Below are 17,008 nucleotides of genomic sequence, written 5' to 3' on the forward strand. Positions count from 1 at the left end.
CCTTTGTTGGAGATGGCCTGATTATTAACTTCCCTAGGGAACAGGCAGCACAAGCAAATTCATTCGGACTCAAAATATTCTTCTTTTGCAATGAGTGGCCATTTGAATTTTCAACAATTCGCCTCAGCATTACATTGCCAGGATGCCCAAGTCAATCGTGCCAAGTTTTAAATTCGCTAGTAGTCATTTGGTCTACTAGGTGATATAATTCAATGGCACTGATATTTTAGTAATATAAGCCGAAAGAAAATGATGAAAATTTTTCTTTCACAATTCTTTTGTCATTCACAATCTGAGTTATCAGAAGATACTCATTTTCTGCCTCATTCAATGTTTTAATATGATACCCATTTTTTCGAATATCACTGAAGCTCAGCAAATTCCTTTGAACTTTGCTCAAGAATAAAGCATTTTCAATTGCCATTTTTGTCCCTTTTGGGAGATATACAATAGCTTTTCCTGAGCCTTCAATCATTTTTTATGCACCACTGATAGTAACAATAGTGGTCTTTCCCATATTCAGGTGGGAGAAATAACATTTGGTTTTCAGAATGCTGCGAGTCTTCAATCATTTTCGATACACCACTGTCGATAAGACAGATGTTGTCATCGGCTCCAAAATATTTGGCATCCATATCTTTGCAAGAAGGTAAAAATAATAAAAGACATGTATTAGTAACATAATTAAAATAGACTTATATTATAAGGGTAATACAAAAAGGGGGTCAAAATAACAAAAAAATACAATAATATTTTATCATTTAACATCATTAGCTATGTCAAGCAGATCATCGGCATCCAGGTGCGTGATATTCTCATTCATCACATCGTCAAATGTGTCATCGTGGGCAGCGTGGTTTGTTTCGGCAGCAACTCTTCCCTGCCTTTCTTTGAAGGCCGGATACAGTTCAGTCAAGTGATTGGTTGTGCGAAAAACATGGGCCCAATGACCTTTGATTCCACACCGGGTGCATTCCTCGTCATTTTTTCTGTTTCTCCCGGTGTTGAACCTCTGTTGAGGTTTGTACGGCCTTCTGTCATTGTAACGCCGATTTTGCACATATCGGGGCCTATTTTGATAATTATTGTGACTGTATGGGTTTGCCCGGCCCCGTCCGCGATTCTGATTTCGATCGCAATCAATTCTTTGATTTCTGACCTGCCCACGGCCACGCACCTGATTTGCCAGTTGTATTGCATTTGCCTCTGGAAATGGATTTGCACCTATCGGCTGAGATTCGTGATTTTCAATAGCAATTTGTTATTTTGTTCGGCCAGCAAAAGCCAGGTGATCAACTCAGAATATTTATGGAAGCCTCTTTCGCGATACTGCTGCTGCAAAACCATGTTAGAGACATGAAAAGTGGAGAAAGTTTCTCCATCATATCAGATTTATATATATTTTCGCCACAATGGCGTAGCTGTGATGTTACTTTAAACATGGCATAATTATATTCTTACATTGTTTTAAAGTTCCGAAGCCGTAGGCTTTGCCATTCGCTTCGTGCCCTAGGCAACCATGTCAGTCTCAAATGATCATATCTTTCTTTCAATCTCTCCCACAATTCAAGTGAGGATTCCAGTGTGATATATAGTATTTTCAGTGCCTCATATCATGACGTTTGCACGATCTTGGCTCGGGGAGTTTTTATCCCGGCAATGGTATTTTCCAAGCCCATTGATGCCAGATGCATTTTAACATCGCGAGCTCATGCCATGTAATTTTGGCAAGAAATGAGAAGAATGGGAAATTCCTGTTTAGCAAGATTTGACATAATAAACAGATAAAATATAAAGTATTACATTGCGAAAATAAAATATATAATCGTATTGTAATATTATTACAGAGACAACCAATAGAAATATTAATTAATTATCCAGCTAACTATTATTTTATATTTTGTATTATATTATATATTGTATATAATATATATATAAGTAAATATATATATGTGTGCGTGAGTGCGTAAATAGAATGTGTACCTATATATATTATATTATATGTATTAAGTAAGATGATATTCGTGTACACTTGATAATATAAATTTAAATTATGTTAATACTTTTTATTTTTTACATTAAGTCTACCTGTCATAAATTTATTTGATGGAACAGGGGAAGAGAGAAATATTGGAACAAGAGAATTTGATGCCTGCCACGTGAGGGGGGAGAGAGAGATGGATAAGCAAAAGCAACCACTGGTCACACTCCTGCAACTCCAACGGCAAGGAGGGCGATTGGCTCTGAAGAAGAAGAGCTGTGCTCCAGAAACAAAATGGCGACCCTTTCCGTCCCTCTCCAACACTGGACTTCCTCTCCCGCCGCTTTTACACCCAGGCTCAACCATTCTGCTGCATCCACTCTTAGTCACTATCACTTTGGCTTAATCAGATGCTCTTGTGAGTTTCTAGCTAGCTCTTTGTTTTACTCCATGCCAGGCAGGCAGGATCTCCATCAATTTCTTTTCTTTCTTTTTTTTCTTTTTTTCTTTTTATGAGCAACCACCATCTCGAAAATGTAAATCTGTATCTCCACACACACACACACATATATATATAGGTGGTGTGAACCATGGTCCCAAATCTGCTCAAAGTTTGCCCAATGTCTTCTTCAAGGAACTCGGGAGTGTAGCCTGTGGAATTCTTGCTGTTTGGGCCGTCACTGCTGTTTCCCCTGTGATTGCTGCAAACCAGGTCGAGATTTGATTACTCTATCAACTTAATTCATTATTTTTGTAAAATTCGTATTCTACTGAGCTCAGTTCAATTTCTTGAGTTTGACATTGTTTTTTCTGCCACGTTTATCCCTCTCCCCTCCCTCCTGGCCTAGAATGCAAGCTGACTCTCTTTCATGCTTTAATTTCTTTTTAACTTGTATTGTCACTAGTCAGCTGTAGGTTTTATTCAAGTGCCCTTGGCTGGTTAATCCTTTTCGTCACAAATAATTGCACAGCTAACATGTTTGACCAAATCCTTACTTGCAATTGTGATTGAGTGAGTGATTTGAACCATGTTTGTTGCAGTCTAGTTTCATGTTTCAGTCGTACATAGCGGAGCGATTGTTCGTCAGTGTGTTTTTTTTTTTTTTGAATACTTGTGTATTGTAGAGGCTGCCACCATTGTCAAAAGATCCTAATAGATGCGAGCGTGCCTTTGTTGGCAACACCATTGGGCAAGCAAACGGGGTGTATGACGTACCGCTTGATCTCCGACTTTGCGATTACACCAATGACAAATCTAATCTTAAGGGGAAGTCTTTGGCCGCAGCCCTCATGTCGGATGCTAAGTTTGATGGCGCAGACATGTCTGAAGTGGTGATGTCCAAGGCATATGCAGTTGGAGCCAGTTTTAAGGGTAATGATAATCATAATGATGATGATAACAATCTATTTATATGTGAGAGAGAGAGAGAGGGAGGGAGAGAGGGATTTGATAAAAGAAGGAAGCTTTCTTGCTGTGCAGGTACGGACTTCAGTAATGCAGTTTTGGACCGTGTGAATTTTGGGAATGCCAATATGCAGGGAGCCGTGTTTAAGAATACGGTGCTGTCGGGATCCACCTTCAGTGGCGCTCAACTTCAAGATGTTAACTTCGAAGACACCATCATAGGCTATATTGATCTGCAGAAGCTGTGTGTGAACGACACTATTAACGAAGAAGGAAGAGCTAACTTGGGGTGCCGGTAGTAGTGGGGAGGGAGCTCTCCCATGCCATGCCATGCCAGCAAGTGGCAATCAACTTGTGTGTTTCAGTTTCAAGCTTGGGGTCATGGGGATCCCAGTTCCTTGGCTGTGTGAAGTCAGTCAGTCAGTCAGTGCTACTTCAGTTTGTTGTTAATTTAAACCTTGTACTCTGTTCTATTGTGGGGGAAGAGCTCTGCGATGATTTCACTGAGCTCAGTCAAGTCAATGCCACACAAGTATGCGTTCTGATCCAATTATTGCGATTACTTTCATATACACGTGAATCTGGGCTGAACTTTTGTCATATTCATATGAATAAAGCACGAGAGCTGTATATGCATGGTGGAGGGGAGTGGTGCCCCATTCAATATGTTTCAATCTGAGCTACTAAGAGCTCTTTCTTTCTGTGTTTTGCAAAAAGAAATCTGCTTGGAAAGTCCTCAGATTGATTCCTTTGCTAGACGCGCACTCCATTCTCCATTCCCCCTCCTATCCTTTGCACAAAGAAAAGTATCTTTCACACGCGCCTCTACCCTTCTGCCATGCTCGCTCAATCAAATTCATCATTAAGCAACGAATACCCACTCAGCACCACCTCACCGCAGGCTGCAGCCATGGTGAAATGTTTCCAAACGTCTCCATTTTTCAGTGTCCTCGGGGGATTGTGTCTGCTAGTGCTCATCTTCACCCAAGGTACAACAAATATGCTGTTAATTTTTCCTCTCGTAAAACTGCATGCATATCATATCATATCCATCCATGGCTCGCTCGCTCTATGTTGGTCTTGCTTGCCAATCCAATCCAAACCAAACCATTCAGGTTATTTATTATATTCCGTGGCAGGTGTGGGTGTGGGTGTGGGTGCGGCAGGATGGATCGGAGTGAACTATGGCACTGTGGCGGACAACCTCCCTCCCCCGACACGAGTTGCCAATTTCCTCACACAGTCCACCCTCATCAACCGCGTAAGATTCTTTGACGCCAACCCCGACATGCTGAGAGCGTTTGCTCACACCGGCATTGCCATCACGGTCACCATCCCCAACGACCAGATCCCGCTCCTGACCAACGTGGATTTTGCTCGGAGATGGGTGGGGGCCAACGTTCTACCCTACCTGCATTCAACCAACATCATCCGCATCCTCGTCGGGAATGAGGTCATCTCCACCGCCAGCAAGCTCCTGATCGTGAGCCTCGTCCCTGCAATGCAATCCCTCCACGCCGCCCTGACCCGCGACTCGCTGGACCGCAGGATCAAGATCTCCACCCCACACTCCTTGGGGATACTGTCAAACTCAAGCCCCCCCTCGGCGGGGAAGTTTAGGCAGGGCTACGACGTCTATGTCCTTGAGCCGCTGCTTGGCTTCTTGAGAGCCACGGCTTCTCCGTTCATGATCAACCCGTATCCTTTCTTTGGCTGCTCCAGCGGCACGCTCGATTATGCGCTCTTCAGGCCTAATGAAGGCGTGCTTGATGCGAGCACCGGTCTGAGGTATGCCAACATGCTGGATGCCCAGCTGGATGCCGTCTTCTCCGCCATGAAGCGCCTCGGATTCGATGATGTGGACATCATGATCGCCGAAACGGGATGGCCCTGGAAAGGAGACGCGGGGCAGGTCGGGGTCGACGTGGAGAGTGCGGCAGAATACAATAGGAAATTGATTCAGCATGTGACATCAGGCACCGGGACGCCCCTCATGCCTAACAGGACATTTGAGACTTACATTTTTGCTCTATTCAATGAAGATCTCAAGCCTGGCCCTACGTGCGAGCGAAATTTTGGAGTGTTCCACCCAAACTTGACCCCTGTCTACCCCATGGGCATCCTCAAGCCTATGGTATCTAGCAGCGGCAGCAGAACTGGGCACCGGCAGAGCGTATATTTGTTGTTCGTTGTGTTTCTGTTGCGCACTAATTTCTTCATGTGTTTTTCTTGAGATGTTTTGGCCTTGCCAACTCAAGACACGCCAGAGAAGAGAATGGTTTCGATCCGCGGGGAAAATGAGAAACAACACAAAAGCCATAGCCGAATCCAAACTGAAATTTGAAGTGCTGCAACAGCTGCTGATCCTGAGGCTCAAAGGGTGTCAAATAAGTTGCGGTTGCAGTTGAAGCCCCGTGCATCATAACCGAAGGGTCTTGTCGACTCCCCGGTCATCACCTCTCAAAAATGGTTAAGGTATGATTCGTTAGCTGAATACCTGTGCTGTGTAGTATTATAACTTATTTTGCTCAGCATCCACATATTTAATTGTTTTCAAGACCAACAAATGGACTACATGTTACTTCATCTACTTTTATGTCCCTTAACTAGACAGTTTCACTTTATTTTGTTTTAATCTGAATGTGCATGTTTGCAAGTATAACGAGTAGCTGATAATCATAAGCATTTGGAAATATATATATATGTGGATAGAATAGGTTGAGAAGAGTGGAAGTTTGAAGTGGAACATGACTTTGATGCTTGCATCTTTGATGGCACCTTTTCTTTGTCCGTTGGCACAGTAATGCATCCAACAAGCTTACAACTTTAGGTTCTTATACTCTTCCTTCCAGGCAAGCATGGAAGAAGTCTCCTCCTCCTGGAAGCATGGAAGCAATACAATCATGCAAACACACAGTGACATTATTATCAGGGAGCTGTTCCCCGATTAGGCTATGGTTCTGCAATCGAGTTCAGGACTAGTTTTGTTTTACCTGAGAATGTTCTGTATGCATTTTATATTAACCCAACCTGCTTTTTGCAGAAGAAGAAAACAGATGATAATAATAATAATAATAGCAGCAATGCAATGGAATGCAGTGCCAATCAGGCCTAGGTTTTTTAGCTCTTTGGAGGATTAACCTGGACATGAATTGTAAGGAAGGACCTTGAACTACTGTACTGTACCTACATGCTTTGTTTAGCTTGCAAATTTTGACACCAGCTTTTGAATTTTGATGTGAAGTCACTTTTTTCACACCCAGGAACAACTGCTTTGTGCATGTAATTAGTGAAGAACGAATCGATGATTAAAAAAAGAGCTTGTGACAGAAGGTGGTTGTAATCTATGTTCCAGCGTGGAATCCGGAACCTCTAAGCAAGGGAAGTTCAAGGCAACGGTTGAACTGCACAGCCTTATCTTTGTAAATTAAATGGGTGTGATGTTTAGAAGGCTTAAGAGTGGGCAAGAATGAGAGTGGCAGTGGCAAATGCGATCTTGTACGCACCACAGGCGAATGAATATGAAGCGGTGATTGCTGCTGCATCTCTCAAAGTAGACCCAGGCCCAGCCTGCAGACAAAAACGAATACTTGATGTTGTTCAGTGGCAGAGAATCAGAACCAATGATTATTAGCATGCTGCGCTGCTCTTTGTTTGTTGTTTTAGTTCGTTAAAACTGTGTCTGTGTGGAGATCTAAAGCTAGCTAAGGAAGTAGTAGCAGTATTAATTTAGGGGAGAGCGGTGGAGTGGAGTGGAGTGGTGTGGTGTGTGCCAGCCAGCCAGGTTTGAGCATAAACGACGACACGGCACAGACAGGACCTGGAATGATTGTGTGCAGAAGTAGAGCGGAGGCCGTACAGAACTTTACAATTAGTTAATGAGACTGTGCTGTGCGTTCCCAAGCCAAACAAGCATTATACAGATATTCCTTCCTTCCTTCATCACTGCGCTTATGTCGTTGCCCTCTTACATACATACGCAGTTAAAATACTAGTATGTTTGTATATACATGCGCATACGTACATACATACATACATATATGGATGCAGAGCAGAGCAGTGTTCAAGTGAAGTAAGTAGTAGCCGAGTACTCTTCCAAATATGATGTACAGTAAGTTAATATTCCTTTCCTGTTCCTGTGGTGTGGTCAGTGTGGTGACTCTCAAGTCTCAATCCGAATCCCTCCTTTCCCCCTCCCCCTCCCACTTCCACTTATGTGATCCATGAATGCATTGATATGTCTGTCTGTGCCCCAGAAATGAAAATGATAAAATGCATAAATTGACTAGAAGCAAAAGCCCAAGTATGAGGAAAAGTGTCACAAATTAATATGCATGCAATCAATCAATCATTCATTCATTCGCTGAACTGGCAATGCTGCTTGGCATTGGCATTGGCATTGGCATTGGCGTTTTCCTTCCATCAATCATTCCCTCTTTGTTTTGTTTTGTTTTCTGGTCGATGAGCTGATGGGTGCGTAGCTAACAGTAACTAGCATGGTCTTCATACTAAAAGCCTGCTACCTCTATCTACGCTATGCTGGTGACACGGCACGAATATACATACATACATACATACATACATACATCTATGCTAGTGCAGTGCGTGCTGCTACTGTTTTCTTGTCATATACTACTATTCATAGATGCATTTGATGTACCAAAGTGTGTGTGGTAGTAGTTGACTTCCATTTTGGTGATGCATTCGTGTCGTTGCCATGCCATTTGCCCAGCTCCACTGCAAGCACTAATTAGCTATATAGATATATAACCAACCACCCAACCAGCCTTCTCTTCCAGGTTCCAGCCTCCCTCTCCTGCTTGCTTATGAATCCAATTTGCAGCAGCCATGACTCCACGGCCAAACACAAAACCATCTTCTCTTCTTCTATGCATCATCATACTGGCATTCCAATCTGCAGCAGCAGGTGCTTACAATACTACTATAAGCTTTGTTATGAGACACGTTTCAACAAGCTTACATACTTAATTAATTGCCTTGCAGGCTCCTTCCAGTTTCTCCACCTCATCTTAATCACTAGTACTATTACTTCTCCTCTTCATTAATTTCCAGGTACCATTCATGGCTCTCACGTACCTTTGCTTCTTCACAATCACAAGGTATTATTTGTTTTACTATATTAATGCGCGCGCGCACACACACACACCCCCCCCCCTGCTGCTGCATGTATATATAGTCACTCCTGCATTAATTAGTAGCAACACCATTAGTAGTAGTACTAGTAATATTACATAACCCAATGAATATAATTTTTTTTTTCTTTTTTCTGCAGCACCACAAGTCAAGAAAGTTGCCGGGATTCAGTGCAGTAGCGTTGGATTACGACGATGCAGGCGCTAACCCCAAGCATGATCCAAGAGGAAAGAAGGGAGGTGGCAGCAGCAGCAGCAGCAAAGCCCCCTGACTACTACTACTACTACTACTACTACTACTACTATATATTCAACACGTACGCATCCTTATAAGTTACTTAGTGCGTGTATAATTCAGTTTGGTTCTGTGCGCCCACTCACTGCAATGACTTTTCTGCAGCCCCTAATTGTATCTGTACTGTGCATCCATCGCCACGAAAAGGGAAACAAACAGATCAAGGTGTGGTGCTAGCTGTAGCTGCATCTGCATCTTCATCAATTGTTTAAACGGAAGCCAAATCTAATTTGGCGATCACTTGTGCATCCGTCTTTTCTTATTTCCAACTCTTACCCAATTATTAATCTGAGCTTTAAAATGTGGATCAGTCCAAACATAAACTTAAATTGTGACAACTTAGCTGAAATATGAGGAGGGAGGGGGGCGTATGCATTCCTTGATTGTTCCGAGATGTAATAATAACTATGTGCATATATGCTCAACTCATTTAAGTAAGTATATAAAGCACAAGGGGGGATCGGGATCAGGATCAGGTGGGTTCTTGGTGCCTATGTACAGCGTCTCTGTGTGGCGTTTTCATGATGAGAAGAGAGTGAATGCCCAAATTCCAAGTGACACTAAGCTGAGGGTTGCGACGGCCTGGCCCAATTCAAGCACAACATTTTGCTGCTGCTGTTGCACCGGGAGACTTTGCCAATCCGTTTGCCTGTCCAAGAAAATGGTGGAACACTAAGTCAAGTGAAGTGAAGTGAAGCAAGGGCTGCTTCGTAATGGAAATACTATGATCAAATGACGGGGAGAGAGGGAAGGAATTGATCGCTGCATTGGCATTTCTATATTATATTACATACCCAAGATCGGCTATCACAATGCTGATGTTGTCTTGTGAATATCGGTTCTGCACCACAAATTTGTCGTGAAACAGGCCAGTCAGTAATTATTATTTCCACGTAGAAATGAAATGGGGATTGGATTCAGTGAGCTGGTATGATTCGTTACCAGAGCCAACTGAGCTAGAGCTTCAGAAGCCATCTGAGAGTTGAAACACAAAAGCACACACACTCTGTCATTTCTGCACCTTCTGTAGTTATTATATTGTAGGTGCTAACTAACTAACTAACTAACTAAGCTGTGGTTCATTGCTTACCTGAACATCTCCATGCTGTCGGAGATGATTTCGAACAAAAATGACAGCATCCGAACTGAAGTTATCCAAAAAGAGTAAGAGTGTTTATTGAGATGAAATGCCTTGATAAGGTCACGAGTAAAATAACAGGAAAGGCACTGGTGTTGAACATGAGTTTATATCTTACCTGTTAATGTAATCCCACAAACCATCTGATGCTAATACTACAAATTCAGCATCCGGTCCAAGAGCTACTTGAAAAACATCGGGAGATGCCGTAACCCAGTCTCCTTTCGGTTGAATGCTGTTGAGTATGTAGAATTACATGGGTTGAGATGTAAAGAGCAGTCCAGGAGAAATGAGGAAGAGAAACAATCAATCTCACTCACCGAGAAGCAAATTTTTCGGTCCATCGGCCTTCCTCCACACCTTTCTTCAGCATCCTGATATAAAAGCAAACCAATTCTAACTCATGCTAAAGGGTGTGTTGCGATTGTGAAAAACCAAAATAGCTCACTCATTCTTCTTGGTCTTGAATCTCATGTCACCAAAAGAACGGGATACTGAGATGTCTCCACAAATCCTTCCGTTATTAATCTGCACACACGAATTGATAGCTATAAGACAGACACCCGGCAGATGGGCTGAATAGATCAGAGAAACAAAAGAAGCACTGCAGTTGAAATGTTGCCATGAACGAATGATGAGCAAAGGAGACCGCTTAGACCAACACACCCATCCTCCGGCCTCTAAAATTCGCCTGATCTCTTGTAGAGCCACTTTGTTGTTTCCATAAGGCCTGTGAGAACCAGTCAAGACTTGAGCTTTCCCAGCACATGACAGAGCCTGCATTCGTGTTTCAGAAAAATCAAATCCCAAGTACCGGGGAGAAATGTTTATGGTTCCCTATCTATCACACACGATAATGACGAAACCGGGCTAAAGGCGCACCACGCATGAGTCGCCAACATGCGAGACAATCATCATATCACTCCGGACAAAAATGACTGTGGCAGTGGAACCAGACTCTGCTTCTTCTCCGCTCTCCTCCAGCCTTTACAAAAAAAGCCTTCATACAATCACAAAGCATGCATAATCACATTGAGACTATGTATGTAACTGCTTGATTGCTCATTTTAGGTTGCTTCTTTCCGATGCATTATGGGGCTCAATTTGGTTACCACTTCAATAGTTTTGCATCAGCGCTTTCAAAAGCCTCTCGGAGTGCCTTCTTGATTGCTTGGAATTCCTTCCCATCCAACACTTGCCCGCCTTTCAACGCAGCAGCACACTCTCTGTACAGTTCTTCTCTGCAGCAGAAAAGGAGGTTGTCTCACCACATTACATAAAGTAACACAAAGCTAATGCGATTCAGTTTCAAGCCCACATAGTCGGTCGTTGCTTCAGTAAGAAGAAATCGTGAATTAGGGGGGAGGGGGGGGGGGGGGGGGGGCAAACTTACTTGAGGAATTTAACAGAAGAGAATCCAGCATGGCCATCAAAAACAGCGGCATAAGAGAACCCATCAAGCTCATCGGACTGAATGATCACAGAGTCATCCTCCATCTCTTCGCGGGCTCCCTTAAGCTGAGCCGAGCCCCATCTGATCCCAGAAACACTCGTCAAGGAAGACGGCGCATCTATCGCAATGGCAGAGCAAGATATTTGCCCCTCTCCGCCCTTCACTCTACTGCTCATGCGCTTCCTAGTCGAGGTTCTATTACAGCCGCGATTGCAGCAAATCCTGCCCTGCAAAAACTTGTGTAGTTGAGGGCTACACAGAGCCATTGTCGGTTGGGGATTAAATCAAAAGGGAAGGGAGATTTGTATGTAAGAATCTGACGAGCAAATTCTTGCTCTCAGTCTCTAAGAAGATATTTTGATTGGTTGAGCTTGAGATATAGTTCGAGGATGATAGGAGTGCGATGCTATGCTATGCGCTGCGATGCAATGCAACGCAAGCCAGCCTGACCTCTAACTGAATTAACGGCTCAGATCCATCCTCCCTCTTGTCCACGCAGCTCACCTCCACCACAAAATATATTAATGGATTTGGGCCTAATATAGTTTGGGCTTTTGTTGACGGCCCGGCTCATTGTATTACGAAACGACGTCATGAACAGAAGGCCACAGCGGAGTGGACTAGTAATGACTGACTGACTGACGGACACCGGGAGGTGGGACTGGGAGGGAGCTGAGATTAGATTTAACTATTCAAAGCAGCATCAGCATCTAACCGAACGAATACTACTTACCTCCCTCCCTCCCTCCCTCTCGTTGATTTTTCCGGTGGGCTCGCTCATCACCGACTAGACTACACATACAATAATAAGGAAGTAATAATAATAATAATAATAAATTCTGTGGACCTGATAGATAGTAGATCGACATTCGCTACGAAGCCGATGGATGCTACTCTGGAGGAGCCGTGAATGTGTGCTATCAACTCGCTGGCTTCAGAATAGTTCCGGATTTGGAAGGATCCAAGGATTTTGTCCTCCGATAAACCCTAGGACGCAATCCAATGCTAATGCGTGAATAGTGAATACTTACTCCTTGACACTGGATTTGGACTGAAATCTCGGACATAATTTGCAAATGGAGAGGTCGGGAACTAAGAGATACTACTATTACGACCAGGACTATGAATCCGAACCCCGGCATCAGCCGAGGAGCAAACCCCGCCACAGCTACTACTCCGACGAGGGCGGAAGCGGAGGGCACCATTATGCCTCCAGTTACCATCGCCGACCATCCTCGGTAGGATGCGGTGGAGGGGGGACGAAAGTGGGGGAACACCCCTTGACTGTGACAACGGTTTACCGGATTCTGTGCCATGATCTTAAGGTAGGAGGTGTGATTGGCAAGTGCGGGAGCATTATTAAGTCGATTAGGCACCACACCGGGGCTTGGGTCGGCGTGCACGACCTGGTTCCCGGGGACGATGAAAGAATTATCGAGATTACCGATAAACGGAGGCGGGATCCTGAGGGAAGGATCCCAACTTTCTCCCCTGCTCAGGAGGCATTGCGTTTGGTGCACGACAAGATTTCGGAGAATTCGGTGGGAGAGTTTGGGGAGGTTGAAACGGGGAGGGGAGGAGGAGGTGGTGGTGGTGGTAACAGAGTGGTAACGAGGCTGGTGGTTTCAAAGATGCACGTAGGTTGCTTGATGGGGAAGGGAGGAAAGATCATTGAGCAAATGCGTGGTGAAACTCGGACTCATATTAGGATTTTACCCAGAGATCACAATTTGCCATGTTGTGTTGCTGCATCGGACGAAGTTGTTCAGGTCTCTGTTGCATTTTCCCTCTATAAATCGCAGTGGTCATCCCATCTCTTTGCCATTGATTCTAATAGCGGAATTTTAAGTTTTATGGTTCCAAGATATGCTAAAAGCATGAGCTCGTGATTTGCTGACATGTTGAGATCATCATGAACGGAAACCCATTTGCAAGCTGAATAGTGCTTTTTAGATGGTTGGGAATAATCATGCAGCACTACTACAAGCCACCCTTGGCTTGTGAAACAGCCAGTGATGCAGTTCATTGAGATTCATGTGTAGGGTAAGGGTATAGTTAGTCTGTCTGCTGTCTAAGCACTAAGATATATATTAAAGTCAAGAATGATCATTAAGACTATTGTTATATGTACTTATACAACAAAGTGCCAGCTTGAGTGCCTATGTCTGAGAATTATATTAATATGTAACATTACTGAAATGCCTGTAATATTCAGACATTTCTGCCTTGGTGCTGAGTGCTTATAGGGCCTGAGGCTTTATATCCTTGTTACGGTCAGATGATTCGGACTTGGTAACTTTGCCTAGTGCAAGGTTCATGCCATACTATCTGATTTTGGTTCCTTTATCACTCCTTTGGCCCTTCTAAGATGGATTCCTAACCGGTCACCCAGATAAAACACACAACATGGATATTAACAAAGGGACTCCTGAATGTTATGTAGCTTTGTTGGCCTGAAGTTATTACATGGCTAGGTCAAACTTCAAACAATAACAGATACGGACTTAATTGTTTCACTACGTTGTTAGTTTTGTTCTATGTGTAGTTATTCTGCCCTTGCTTGGCAGTGTGATTTTATAAGTTGTTCTTCATTGCAGGTGGTTGGCAAGTTGAATGACGTGAAAAATGCCATACAAATTATATCTTCACGGTTGAGAGAGAGCCAGCATCGGGATAGAAGCTTTTACGGTAATAAGTTAAATTCACCCGACCATTTTGAAGCCATTGACAATGAATTCCACATGAAGAGTAGAGCAAGGAGATCATTAGCGGAAGAACCTGGTTTTAGGTCAAGGTCTTCTTTTGATAGTCAGAGAAGTAACTATTTATCTCGCTCGTCTAGATATGTCATTGAATCCAAAACTCCTGTTGATGACCTTGCTCAATCTTTTTGTGGTGAGGATATTGTGTTTCGAATACTTTGCCCAATTGAAAAAATGGATAGTGTTGTTGGCAACTCCAAGGCGCACGGGCTTGTTGACTTGCTTCAAAGGAAAATAGGTGTCAATGTTGACATAGTTGAGCCAGTTGAAGGATCTGATGAACTAGTAATCATTATATCATCTGACGAGGTACATGTATCACTTTATTGTTCAATGAAATTTTGATAGGGTCTAGACTCTACAGTCTAAAGTATTGCAAGCTGATATATTTATTTGTCTAGGGTATGGATGATGAGTTGTTTCCTGCTCAAGAAGCTTTATTGCATATACAGTCCCACATTGTTGATCTTGTTCCAGAAAAGGAAAATATTATTACGACTCGGTTGCTTCTGCAATCTGATGAAATTGGATGCATAGGATTGAATGGTGCTGCGCCTGATAATGATTACATAGGTGGAGCAAAAGTAGAGATCCTGCCAAGAGAAAAACTTCCTTTGGGTGTATATGGGGATGAGAAAATTGTTCAGGTTTGTTATATTTTTGTAAATGATTAATGGCTATAAACCTTCTTAAAATTCATTCCACTACCAATCATGTTAAGTTGTTAGATGTCCTTGTAGCTGGTTCAAATGGTATGAGAGAAGCCATATTTCTGGAATCTTGATCTTGCAAGTTAATCCATGAATCTCTGTTTACTTGTGATAAATTATGAAGGCCATTTGACATAATTATTTGTCACTAGCACAGTACATAGTGGTAACCTTTATATTTCACCTTTACCTTGTGAAGCTACTACTGGTGTATCTCATTTTAAAGAATTTGGGTGAGCTTCTTGATCTTCTATTCGTGTGCCTTTTGCTTGTTATTTTCAGATAAAGTGTTCTTCCCATGGGGGTGGGGTGACAACTTGCTGTCGAACACCTTCCCTGTGTGCTATGGTTATGATTTGTTACCTCAATTTTCTGTGTGCAGATTACTGGGGAAATTAGTGCTGCCCGGAAGGCTCTGTTGGAAGTTACCTCAAGGATTGGAAGTCACTTGTATGGAGAATTTCTCAAAAATGATGCATTGGCATGCTGTCCTTGGCCCGCAGATGGTGCCATGGAGTCAGAGGCCGGGCTAGACGGTTCAGCCTCATATTTTGAATCCCAAGCTGGAAATGAACCTGTTGATTCAGCTCACCAAAATGCATTAACTGATAAACCCACAGGGAAAACAAAGGTCCGTATAAAGGAATCTCTTCTCGCACAGATTTTTTGTTAGTTATCCCAACATTTCACTTCCACTTCAGGATGTGGTGCAGCCAAGCATTGAACAAGCGAATCGAAAAGAGGAGCCGCGCTCAGATCATCAGCCATGCACATCGAATAGGTAGGCAGTTCATTATCTGTCTTATATTGTGCAGCAGCGAATCTCAGTATAAGCGGCATTGATCATGCTCTGATTTCATCACCTTTTCTGCCCTCCCCCATTCTCATCCTGAAAGAATCTCCATGCCGATAATCGCAAGAAGTACTTTGGAAGTTGTTATACCGGCTTATGCAGCTCCGCTGGCAACAAAATCGAGAAATCTGACGTTGATCAGTGAGGTAAGTGGGAATGGTGTGAATATTTATATGGGGGATATGACTTAAAGCTGATTCATTCCGGAAGGAGCCCATTACTGTGTGGAAATGCGATGCAGATATCAGGGGCGGCAGTGAAACTATTGGTGGAGGAGGAGGGCACAGAGGGGGAGGTGGGGGCAGCAGATAAGAGAATTCAGATATCAGGTACTCCAGAGCAAGCTGAGAGAGCTCAAAGTTTGCTTCAAGGGATTATATTGAGTGGTAAGACCGGTCCCTGATGATTCATTATTAGTATATCCTTGTCTCTGTCTGTCTATACTTGTTTCTCCCCTTTCTCTCCCACCATATAGTATAGTATAGGATAACAAGGCGGTGATGATTTGCTTTGACTGACGGCCATGATTTTCTCAGCCGAGGAGGAGGAGGAGGAGGACTGAGGAGGATGTGTATTAGGGTAGCTCGACCACGACGGAGGAAAGTTGAAAGGCTTCATTCTGTGGCTGGCTGAGTGAGCACTTTTTTACTCCATTTGCAATGTACTTTCATTACATTACATATATCATGTGTGAATATGTTTCAGTTTCCCTACGAAATGGAAATAGTTACCTTTACTATACAATATGTATTTGACAGTGGATTATTATTTATTGCCTACTTTTTAACATATTTGAACCTGAACCAACTGATTTTGGTTAACTGCTAAAATGTCATAGAGTCTTTCTTTCAGGGCATCTCCAACTCAGCGCTATTTTTTGGCAATTTTGGTGTTATAATGTAGCAAAAAGTTGCTTTCTTATTTTTATTTTTAGTTTGTTTTTTATTTTTCTAAATTTTTTAAAAAGTTATTTTAAATTATAAAAAAAAAAGTTTAAAATAATAGAAGAAATTGAATATTTGAAGAATAATAGTGAAAAATAGAGTTATCTGTTAGAATAAAATTACTATAACAACGGTATATTTAGAGTTAAGACTGCATTAATGGAGTTGATGGATGGAGTTGATGGATTGGAGATAGATTAATACACATTTTTTTAGTTTTATTAGTCTTGGTACCATTGTACTTTTTTTTTCAAAATAAAAATAATAATAATAATAATACTAATAATAATAATAATAATTTCTAACATGATATA

General features: G+C 42.6%; 4 protein-coding genes across 7 annotated transcripts; 3 read left to right on the plus strand and 1 right to left on the minus strand.

Moving 5' to 3' along the window:
• Nucleotides 1-2,153: 2,153 nt before the first annotated feature.
• Nucleotides 2,154-3,960, plus strand: LOC127245921 (thylakoid lumenal 17.4 kDa protein, chloroplastic). The gene is made up of 4 exons (XM_051267077.1): nucleotides 2,154-2,399; nucleotides 2,560-2,693; nucleotides 3,107-3,353; nucleotides 3,462-3,960. The coding sequence occupies exons 1-4, from the start codon at nucleotides 2,276-2,278 to the stop codon at nucleotides 3,683-3,685; spliced, it is 729 nt and encodes a 242-aa protein (XP_051123034.1). The 5' UTR covers nucleotides 2,154-2,275; the 3' UTR covers nucleotides 3,686-3,960.
• A 122-nt stretch (nucleotides 3,961-4,082) lies between these two features.
• LOC127245920 (glucan endo-1,3-beta-glucosidase) lies at nucleotides 4,083-7,583 on the plus strand. 2 transcript variants are annotated; one of them, XM_051267076.1, is made up of 5 exons: nucleotides 4,083-4,375; nucleotides 4,526-5,861; nucleotides 6,239-6,343; nucleotides 6,430-6,540; nucleotides 6,650-7,583. In XM_051267076.1, exons 1-2 carry the CDS (start codon nucleotides 4,225-4,227, stop codon nucleotides 5,617-5,619), a joined length of 1,245 nt encoding a protein of 414 aa, XP_051123033.1. In that variant the 5' UTR covers nucleotides 4,083-4,224; the 3' UTR covers nucleotides 5,620-5,861; nucleotides 6,239-6,343; nucleotides 6,430-6,540; nucleotides 6,650-7,583. The 2 variants fall into 2 exon arrangements, with proteins under 2 accessions (XP_051123033.1, XP_051123032.1); XM_051267075.1 differs by having other exon boundaries at nucleotides 6,239-6,540.
• Nucleotides 7,584-9,173: 1,590 nt separating this feature from the next.
• On the minus strand, nucleotides 9,174-11,872 carry LOC127245956 (protein phosphatase 2C 57). 3 transcript variants are annotated; one of them, XM_051267123.1, is made up of 11 exons: nucleotides 11,366-11,858; nucleotides 11,085-11,213; nucleotides 10,855-10,957; nucleotides 10,639-10,749; nucleotides 10,421-10,500; nucleotides 10,293-10,346; nucleotides 10,091-10,207; nucleotides 9,925-9,979; nucleotides 9,777-9,809; nucleotides 9,629-9,675; nucleotides 9,174-9,483 (listed from the first exon to the last, which is right to left on the minus strand). In XM_051267123.1, the coding sequence occupies exons 1-11, from the start codon at nucleotides 11,689-11,691 to the stop codon at nucleotides 9,354-9,356; spliced, it is 1,185 nt and encodes a 394-aa protein (XP_051123080.1). In that variant the 5' UTR covers nucleotides 11,692-11,858; the 3' UTR covers nucleotides 9,174-9,353. The 3 variants fall into 3 exon arrangements, 2 of the variants coding, with proteins under 2 accessions (XP_051123080.1, XP_051123079.1); XM_051267122.1 differs by having other exon boundaries at nucleotides 10,421-10,749; nucleotides 11,366-11,861; XR_007837572.1 differs by lacking the exon at nucleotides 9,174-9,483 and having other exon boundaries at nucleotides 9,637-9,675; nucleotides 9,777-9,849; nucleotides 10,421-10,749; nucleotides 11,366-11,872.
• Nucleotides 11,873-12,181: 309 nt separating this feature from the next.
• On the plus strand, nucleotides 12,182-16,545 carry LOC127245790 (RNA-binding KH domain-containing protein RCF3-like). Its single transcript, XM_051266831.1, has 8 exons — nucleotides 12,182-13,194; nucleotides 14,023-14,496; nucleotides 14,589-14,834; nucleotides 15,280-15,528; nucleotides 15,599-15,678; nucleotides 15,794-15,896; nucleotides 15,992-16,136; nucleotides 16,287-16,545. Exons 1-8 carry the CDS (start codon nucleotides 12,502-12,504, stop codon nucleotides 16,310-16,312), a joined length of 2,016 nt encoding a protein of 671 aa, XP_051122788.1. The 5' UTR covers nucleotides 12,182-12,501; the 3' UTR covers nucleotides 16,313-16,545.
• Nucleotides 16,546-17,008: the final 463 nt, after the last annotated feature.

This window comes from Andrographis paniculata, unplaced genomic scaffold, assembly GCF_009805555.1.
Source record: "Andrographis paniculata isolate CXL003 unplaced genomic scaffold, ASM980555v1 Contig25END, whole genome shotgun sequence".
Classification (NCBI taxonomy): Eukaryota; Viridiplantae; Streptophyta; class Magnoliopsida; order Lamiales; family Acanthaceae; genus Andrographis; species Andrographis paniculata.